Consider the following 9,834-nt stretch of genomic DNA (forward strand, 5'->3'; position numbering starts at 1 on the left):
AAAGTACCAGATTAGGTTGGTTTAGTCACATTTAGTTTTTTTGTTTAAACTTACAAGTTGATGCACAATAGCCATAATGGCATCCTTGGCCTGCTGCGCCTTGTCCTCATAGCCCTGGATGGTGATGATATCATCATCGGGGTCCCCGCGCTTGGGCAAGTTGATTTGTACTCCATAATCGGTGCGGATCTTCGTGATCACTGACCCACCCTTCCCAATGACCAAAGGATGGTATTCAGGATCCACTTTGAATTTCAACTCGAATGACCTGTGATAAATGTAATTTACTATTAAATTTATGCAAAATAGTCATAGTTTGAAAGCATACAACAGAAATGTGACAGGTATGTAAATTATAACCATGGTTCACAATGATTTTTCTGGTAGTATGACAATTTTTGACCTGTAGACTACACAGCTGAAGTGATTTTGAGTGTCATTTGACTTGTATTCATGTACAGTAAGTCAGTATCTATTAAGTATAAATTATCAGCTAGATTCAAAATATCAATCAATGATTTTGACGTAATAATAAAAAAAATTGACAATAATAGTCGTTGGGTTTAGGTTTGGTTTTCAAATCCATGTGAAAGTGTACAATCTGGGAATCCGATGGTGTTCCACCTTAGAAGATACATTCATTAAAAAAGTTTTGTACTCATTGTGCTGGAGACGCGGAACAATAGCCAATATGACGCTGTTAATTGATTTATATTATAACCCCCTTGTTTGCGCAACTTCCAACTACATAATTATTTGTAAGTAAAGGCGGAGTTAATTTTATTGCAAGAAACTAGGAAATCTTTCTGTAAGTAGTGTAAGTAGAACACTGCGGATTTCTGCGATTGTACATGAATATGCGTGCATATTAAATTATTTACAAACGTTCATATAATGAAAACTCTTAAAAGTACGACCCAGGTTCGTCAAAAATAACATATTTGTAATTATGAATATAGAATTAGGCAAGAATTAAATTAATTGTCTCCATGTAGATATAATAGTTTATCATTTCAACACAAAAGTAAGCAACACAGGAATTATTTTAAAAGGTTAACCTTGAACATGCTTAAAAAACAGCTGTGTAAAGACCTGGACAAAATGTAACATTGTTTATTATAAACTAAACAAACATTACAACTGCTATGTACACACTAATGAATTTGATATTCATAAATTAATGCTATATTCAATTTTACTTTTTTAAATTGGTATTACGTTAAAACTTCGTAAATAATGCACAAAATAAAATAAATCACCTGAGAAGTCGATCTTCCTTTTCTTTCTCCATCTCGACAATTTTTTCGGAAAGAGCTTGTTTGGCTTTTTCCACATTAGCTGGAGTTCCAGTCACCTTAAACAAAAGTGTACATTAATTAGTCACAATAAGCATAAAATATTACTATAACACTATATTTTTTATGAATACCAACCTTGACCTGATCAGAGGTCTCCTCAATGGGAGGCATCAGGATATGAACATCATAAGTTTGCATCAACTCACGCCTCTTCTGGCCAGCGAGAAGTTTATGCAATTCAAAAGGCACATCCACATCTATTGTTATCGGGACCTATAACAAACATTTTGGGTACATAAAAAAATATGTTACAGTTACTTGAGCTTATAACTTTATGAATCTGCACACATACACCAGTCCTGTCAGTTGGGAAAAAAAAACAATACATAAAAAAACATTCTATTACCTGATCCAATAGTGCTTTCTTTGCAGCCTCACAGTTCTCTGGGCGACCAGTAATTCTGATGATGTCGTTAGCGCCGGGCTCCGCGTCCTCCGCCCGCACCGGCACGTCAGCTGCCTCCGCGTTGTCGCGCTCCGGGAACTTGATCTGGACGTCGAACTCCGCGGTGATGTCCTTCACCTTGGAGCCCCGGGCGCCCATCACGGTGCGATGGTGCTTTTGTGATATCACACACTCTATTGTCACCTGCAACATTTTATAATAATTAGAATTTTTTTATTAAATAATGTAGTAGTTCTTGCTATTGGCCATTAGAGTCTAAAGGTCTGCTTTCCTTTACATTGTATCCAAAATTGTGTTTGTCAAAGTGAATCCGAGCCATTAAGAATTTTTTTGACAAGAGTGGCTTAAAGTCCATAGCCATAACTTGCAATGTATTTGGAGGTGAACTTAGATAATTATTTACCTTTGCCTCCAAATCTTCAATGATCTCGTTGATGCGCACTTTAGCCGCCTCGATGCAGTCCTTGGGCCCCTTGAGCACGACGCGGTCGCTGTTGACGCCCTGTCGCGGGAAGGAGATCTGCACGCCGCCGCAGTCGTCGGCGATGCGGCGCAGCACCTCGCCGCGGCGCGCCACGAAGTGCCGGTGGTGGCGCGGCGGCACCGCCATCTCGCCCTCCGACACGTTGCTGATCTCCGCCACCGCCGCCTCCAGCTGCTTGCGCGCCTGCGACACTTGCTCCTCGCGACCTGCTCATTTCAATACTAATTACTAACTATAACAAACTTATCTAAACAACTTTTAAGGTTATAATTACATATTAAAAACAGATGTGTTTATATCCATAACTATCCTTAATAAATCAATAGACAATAAATGACAATGCCAACAAGTGAAATATGTTGATGCAATTTCTTATTTCCATTTCAGTTTAAATTGGTAGTATCAATATCATGTTGTTATTACAATGTAAGTGATAAGACTATTAGTAGGTTAACTTTAACTTGGTTTTATTTAAAACTTTACCTATAATGAAGATAGCTTCTTTGTCCTCATCCTTATCAGTCGGGAAAACGATTCTAGCTCCGGTTTGCTCTCGAATCTTTTTAATGTTGGTTCCATTCTTTCCGATAAGGAACTTGTGATGTTCAGGCTTGGCGCGGACGGTGGCTGTGTGCGAGGTGAGCTCGCGTTCGGAGGCGTGTGCCAAGAGTTGCACTTTGGCTTTCTCAACATCCTCAATAGGTCCCTTGATAACGACTTTGTCGCTATCGCTGTCCGTGGAAGGGAATTTAATCAATACACCTCCACACTCCTCCATAATAGAATGGATCAACTTGCCACCTGTTCCGATTAAGGAGTTGTAATGCTTGGGAGCGATAGTCACCTCTTCCGTGACTATATTAGCCTTTTCACTATGGATCTGTTGGATCCTACGCACAGCTTCTTCCACATTATCGCGTTTCCCTCGCACAGTAATAACATCACTGTCGTCACCCTCCGCCGGGAGATCGATGACGGTTTGCGTTTCATCTCTAATCTTTCTCAAATTCACGCCACCTTTGCCAATAATAAACTTATGGAACTGTTTGAAAATAGGCACTTCCTGCACATACGACGACTCCGCAATCTCTTTGATCACCTTGTGTAAGTACTTTTCACACTTCTCAATGTCTTCCTGTGGTCCCCTTAATTTGATAGGGCTTCTCTTCTGACCCTGGTCGGGCAGAGTTATAAGTACGCGGTCAAACTTATCGCGAATTTCCTTGATCTTATCTCCCCTAACACCGATCAGCGATTTTATGTATCTATGATCTACATAAACTTCTTTATTCCTTTCGTTCTCTAGTTTCATCACCATTTCCCTCAGTTCCCTTTCGGCGTCTTCGACACCCTTATGGCTACCTTCGATACGAATAACGTTATTGCCTTCGTTTTCGATAATATTAATAACTACACCAGTCTCATCCTTCAGTCTATTAACTGTGAAAAAAAAAGGAATAAATTGTTACTATTTTCTTAAGAAAAATGCATGTTCATAGTTTGATTTAAGACATTTAAACATAACTTACTGTTAGTTCCATTTTTGCCGATTATGTGTTTGAAAAATTTAGGATCAACAGAAAGTTCAACATAAGTAAGGGTAGCAAGTAGGTTCTTCACAAAGTCGTCCAGCTCCACTTGAGCTCTCTCCACTTCTTCCGGGGGACCATCGATTTTAACCTTATCTTCAGAATGCGTTATGTCAACATGGACCTTTGATAAGTCCTGAGTTATCTTTTTAATGTTAGACCCATTCTTTCCAATTATGTATTTATGAATCCATGTTGGCGCATCAACCGTTGCTGTTTTCACCGAGTTGGCTTTATCGCAAACCATTGATAACGCTAAAAGATTAAAAACAAAAATAATTTTTACATTTACTATGCAATCATACTTCTATTTTTACTGTTTTATATAATAAATGCATACCAATTCCAATCTTGTTATGGGGTCCATGTAAAGTAATAGTTCCAGTAGGCGAATCAGGAGGAGGCATTTCGACAGACACACCAGTTTCCCTTAAGATCTCTTGTATGGTTGTTCCTCTAGCTCCAATGACATATTTATGCTGAGATTTCGGAACCTCCACTCGCACAGTTGAACATTTACTGACCTTGAAGTAAAAGAAAAAAATTTAAATTCATGTTATAAAAACATTTTTGAGTGCAACAATCATTTTTTGTTTAAAAACTTACCATTTCTTGATAGATTTGTTCAATTTGGGTCTTAGCAGCCAGAACTCCGTTCTTTTCTCCGGCAATAACAATTTCATCGCTTTGAGTGGATGTGGGTGGTATATGAATGCGAGCCCCGGTCTCCGCACTCAAAGCCTGCGCGCGCTCACCAAATGGTCCTTGGATGAATGGATGGTAGATCTTCGGTACAGTTATACGTTCCAATGCCTTACGTGACTGTTAAAAATACATTTAAATTTAATCTTTGTTAAAAACAATTTCTCTGAAATCATACATTAAGCAAATAAAAGACATACCTGTTCTTCGGAGCAAACTCTTATTTCATGTTCAGCTTTTTCAATACCTTCCTTAGTGCCGGTAATTGTGATTATCTCACTGTTATCAGAGATACTGGGTACGCTTATCTTTGTTGCAGTCACTTTTTCCAATTCTTTAAGTTTCTGGCCTTGTTTTCCCAGGATCCAGCGGTAATGCTCTTTGGGGATGTTTATTTGTTTGCTTGCCTACAATAGTAAATAAATATTAAATAACATAATGATGGAAAACATTAAAATGTAATGTGTTTGATCAAATTATTATACCTGTTGTTGGAAATGAGTTAGAATTTGTCGCCTAGCATCCAGTACCGCACTATGCTTTCCGGTGATAAGGAAAGTCAGACTTCCATCTTTGCTAGTTGATATCTCAATATGTGCTCCAGTGTCTTTAGTAATGGCCTGACAGGTTCTCAAAGACTCACCCTCACCAAAAGTATTAGCATTATCAAGTTTTCTTTCCTCATATGGCACATGGAACACCTAAAATGTAAATCAAATTAGGAACTGCACATTAAAAAATAAAGAAATTTAATAAAAGCATGATTATAATCAATTTTCATAATGTTTAAGACCCATGATATTTTTTACTAACAAGCTGCCAGGACTATAAAATGCATCTTATAAAGTCACTTATGCAAATAAACAAGCAATTTTTTCTTCTATATATGAAAAAGAGAAGATATCAAATACAAGATTAGGTTTTGCGTATGCATGATTTTAATTACCTGGGTATGCAGTGAAGAGCCAACTCTCATCTTGTTAGTAACTTGTTGAATATTACGTTGCACAGGGGGTTGAGAGTGCGGCAGAGCCGGAAACAGGTCATCGTAGGCATATGAGCCACTGTTATCGTAGCCCACATTGTTCATTTCCTCAGTATGCACGGGTATGTCAGAGTGTACCGGTATCATTTCTCCAACCATCATGGGTTGCTGATGCATCATTTTCGCCTCCTCCAGCAGTCCTTGTCCGCGCCAAGTCGTTACAGTACTATAGAATATTATAAGAGACCATATATGAAATAAAATCGACTATAAAATAAATCACACATACATAAACAGCATAAATAATCATATTTACTTTTATCTGTATTAAAAAAAAAGTTTAAATAGTTTTATTTTGAGACCTTATTGCAATATTTTACAAGATTATGTAGTACTCGAATAATGCCATTAGGTTTTCTGTTCAGTAATTTGACATCAGCAAAGTATTACATAAGTGTATATTTATACAATTGTTTGGACTTTGATTAAATATTTGAACAGGTGATTAAATTGTGAAACAATTGAATTATAATCGTAATACCTATGTAGAAATTATTGTAATGTATGTATCCCAAACAATAGGCAGAGAACTTATTCGTGAAAATGTGTACTTAAGGACATTAAAGAACCTATCTATACTAATATTATAAAAGGAATGATTTGTATTTTTGGATTTTTGTATGTATTGTAATAACTCAAAAACTACTGTGCCAATTTCAAAAACACTTTCAACGTTAAAAGCTGTGTTATCTGTGAGTAACATAGGCTATATTGTTTAGTTATACATAAAAAGATTTCGGGAACCAAAAATGTATCATACATGCTTATTTAAAAATAATTAAGAAATAACATAATTGGGAGATTTGACCTCGTCATAATGAAAGTATTTGTTCAAGAGATGTAGAGGAATTTTGTAACATGATGTCTCAATAAATTTTTACTCCAATTAAGTTTTCTCTAAATACCAACTTGGCGAATAAATTATATATTACAGCAATCAATTAAATTTAATTCAAGGTCATGAGTACTTTCAATTATAAGATATAGATAAAAATTTTAAACTGAACTTGTAATAAAAAAATGTGGTTTTGGTACATCCAAATTTTACTTTGGACTTTAAAAAAAAGGAAGGATGTGCTTAAAATGTTTTATCCGACATGTTTATTTCCATGTATTTAAATAACATTTTAATGACCTATCAGAATTCAGGTTATCATAAGCCATTGTTAATCTGATTTAAATGTGAGATAAGCACAAGGTTTCAACATTTTGATATGTAAAATATTTCTTGAATAGATTTATTTCCAACTTGATTTCTAGTTGAAATGCATTTAGATTTTTATAGATTTTTACTTCAAATATGGAATGAAATTGATTTAGTTTTTCCCTTATCTTCCATGGAATATAAAAAAAAATGAAAGATTCTTATTGAAATTAATAATCACTTATCAATATTATGAATATAAATATCTGTATAATGAGACAACTTCGGTTACTTAACGCTTGCTTTTTACGTTCCTTAATACTATTTTTAAAGTAAAAACAGGAACTTTTGAATCAAGTGGTTTATTGCTTTTCCAATGTGTTAGAACTTTAAACTATTCAGATGTTATATACATATTTGTAAGAAATAAACTAATAATTAACATCCTGTTTCAAAACTAGTTATATTATCATATATATTTCATTCGTATTAGAAGTCCGACCGGAGACCGAAGATTGATACAAAAGTTATTATTTACGGTATTGAATTTATATAACTCATCTATTAAAATCAACCGCATTATTAAAGTACAAAAAAAATATTTCTAATTCGAATTAGTTTATAAAATGTAAAACTTGGAGATAGGTATCCACATTTTGTGATAATACGTGTCACCTTCTTCCAACACATTTGACGTGGAACCCGTCTTAGTAAAATGTAACAATACTTACCTATGTACTGTAGCAAATCAACCTAGGAATTTATCCTTTCGACGCCAGGATCGGATTTTTTCCTCCTGGCGAAAAAAGACAAATGCTCAATTAAAATAGCGAAGAAAACAAATTAATTTTTTGACCAACACACGTACCCAATGCTGCCGCGAGCAAGGAGAACTTATGCCACAGACAGATTCTCAAGTAATCTATCACTTAATCCATAGACGCAAATGCAAATTCAATTATTTTGTACAAATCTAATATCACGTTTACACATATCAATTTCATGTTAATTTAAGTATTTTTCAACTTTTGTAGCTAAATTGGGCTTTGTAGCCGGCAATAAGTAGAAATTACGCAGTAAATTAAAATTTGGATGGTGATTTGTTTCTGTTCGAACTTTTTATTTTATTTTTTTTTATCTGTACTATATGTTGTCTTTGGCAACAAAATATGGATTCTTGGCGGACTGCTTAACAATCACATTACATTATAAAATTCTCATAATACTGATTGAATAAACCGTATTTGCTAAGGATTGTTGGACATTTCAAGAAGATTTTGCTAATGACATTATAATAATGGATAAAATACCTCGCACCCACGAAGGTAAGTTAAAAATTAGTATACCCAAAGTACGACTCGCCATTTTAGTTTACGTGCCTCTCTGTATTTATGTTATGTTGTGTTATTCAAAGGTTTTAATATTTTTATGTACAATATTTATTTAACTTTTGTTAACTATACATTTATTAGTAGTAGATTTTTTAACTTATAATGCAATCAAAACGCCTATATCTAACAACCTCTTTTGTGTCGATAGAATCTTAACCAATTATAATGTATTGTACTGTATTCTTATTCATTATGCAGTTGAAAACTTGGTATTAAAAGTAAATATCTTAAGGTCCTATTTCATTTTTTTAGTAATGTGTATAGATGCGTCACTGTTTTTTAGGTTACTGAAAATTAAATTCAAATGTTTGATTATTCAATGTACTTAACAACAAACTAAGAAAACCGTAAAATATTTTTCTGATCTGCCTTATTTAAACATGCCGATTTCAAATAAGAATAATCTGTTAAACAGAGATAGTCGTCTTTATTCACTGATGGTTGTTTAGTTTGTTACCACAGTATTTATTGTCATTCTTAAGTCTTCTTATGTTACTGTTTCCCTAATTTGTACATAAATCTATTTACAATTTACAGCTATTGAAGCTCAGATAAGGGAGATACAACAGAAAAAAAATGAATTGCCAGAAAATGGTACAGGGAAAGGAGTGTCATTGGGAGAAACCTATTACGACAGTGACATTTATGATAATGCTGGACATGGTGGAAAGTCAAGATATGATGGTTATGTGACATCAATTGCTGCTAATGATGAAGTGGAAGATGAAGATGTTGAAAATGTTCCAGTCACACAGAAAAGACCAGGCTACACAGCACCTGCATCCCTTCTTAATGATATTGCACAGGTATATAATATGCCGGGATTAAAACCTCAAACCTTTAAGGTTATGTTGTTAAAATCATTGTTTGATACATTTCTGTTACAGAGTGACAAAGACTATGACCCATTTGCAGATAAAAGAAGACCTACGATTGCAGATAGAGAAGATGAATACCGACAAAAGAGGCGCAGGATGATAATATCTCCTGAAAGGAATGACCCATTTGCAGAAGGTATGCTGATACTTGATATAATGTGTTTGTATACTAAAGTAATGAATAGTCTTATGAATTCAATAATTAAAATTAACTTTCAGTTGTTATCCAATATTTATGTTTCCAGGTGGCAAAACTCCTGATGTTGGGTCCAGGACATATACAGAGATCATGAAAGAACAATATTTAAGAGCTGAAGAAACTGAGGTAAGCATTGAATTCTAAATTTTGAATTTTCTTTATTTCACTGAAGCACTAATTGAAAATATTAATAACCAATATATAAGTGATTGTTAATGTTTTACATTTATTTCAGTTAAGAAAAAAATTATTAGAGAAAGCTAGAGAGGGAACTCTTAAGCCAGTGGCCCAACCTAATGGTGAAGCAGCTAAACCTGCTGCAAAAAGGAAGGGTAGATGGGATCAGAGTTCTGAAGATACACCATCTGTAAAGAAAGCTGTCACAGCAACACCCAGTTCACAAGCTACACCTTCATGGGAAAATGAAGTAAGTTAAAAATTCAGTTGTGTAATTTATTCCTATTATTTGTAGATCAGTAGGTCATCATTGAATTTATGTTGAAGGGGTTGAATAAAAAAAATACTGCTTTGTTATTATCTAAGTTACATTCTTTATTGATTGCAATCTTATGTTAATGTTGGTGTCCTGATGTTAGAGAGGTGCTTGGGAAGAGACACCAGGTGCGAGTGGGCGCGGC

General features: G+C 34.8%; 2 protein-coding genes across 2 annotated transcripts in view; one reads left to right on the top strand and one right to left on the bottom strand.

The window, feature by feature from the left end:
- LOC106109285 (vigilin) overlaps positions 1-7,659 on the bottom strand; it is a gene marked incomplete at its 3' end in the record, with an annotated part of 7,894 nt that extends 235 nt beyond the window's left edge. Inside the window, 14 exon segments of the mRNA XM_013290725.1 lie at positions 54-268; positions 1,260-1,354; positions 1,434-1,571; positions 1,705-1,947; positions 2,168-2,454; positions 2,732-3,688; positions 3,778-4,092; positions 4,178-4,361; positions 4,444-4,659; positions 4,740-4,946; positions 5,025-5,240; positions 5,486-5,750; positions 7,460-7,524; positions 7,597-7,659. Of these exon segments, the coding sequence (XP_013146179.1) occupies positions 54-268; positions 1,260-1,354; positions 1,434-1,571; positions 1,705-1,947; positions 2,168-2,454; positions 2,732-3,688; positions 3,778-4,092; positions 4,178-4,361; positions 4,444-4,659; positions 4,740-4,946; positions 5,025-5,240; positions 5,486-5,704 (3,292 nt within the window).
- Positions 7,660-7,883: 224 nt separating this feature from the next.
- LOC106109151 (splicing factor 3B subunit 1) overlaps positions 7,884-9,834 on the top strand; it is an 8,656-nt gene continuing 6,705 nt past the window's right edge. The window contains exons 1-6 of the mRNA XM_013290556.1: positions 7,884-8,053; positions 8,657-8,925; positions 9,007-9,133; positions 9,243-9,322; positions 9,432-9,623; positions 9,793-9,832. Coding sequence (XP_013146010.1) covers positions 8,026-8,053; positions 8,657-8,925; positions 9,007-9,133; positions 9,243-9,322; positions 9,432-9,623; positions 9,793-9,832 — 736 coding nt within the window. The 5' untranslated portion in view covers positions 7,884-8,025. The remainder of the gene's footprint in view (positions 8,054-8,656; positions 8,926-9,006; positions 9,134-9,242; positions 9,323-9,431; positions 9,624-9,792; positions 9,833-9,834) is intronic.

The sequence above is a fragment of the Papilio polytes genome, unplaced genomic scaffold, assembly GCF_000836215.1.
Source record: "Papilio polytes unplaced genomic scaffold, Ppol_1.0 DF821289.1, whole genome shotgun sequence".
Classification (NCBI taxonomy): domain Eukaryota; kingdom Metazoa; phylum Arthropoda; class Insecta; order Lepidoptera; family Papilionidae; genus Papilio; species Papilio polytes.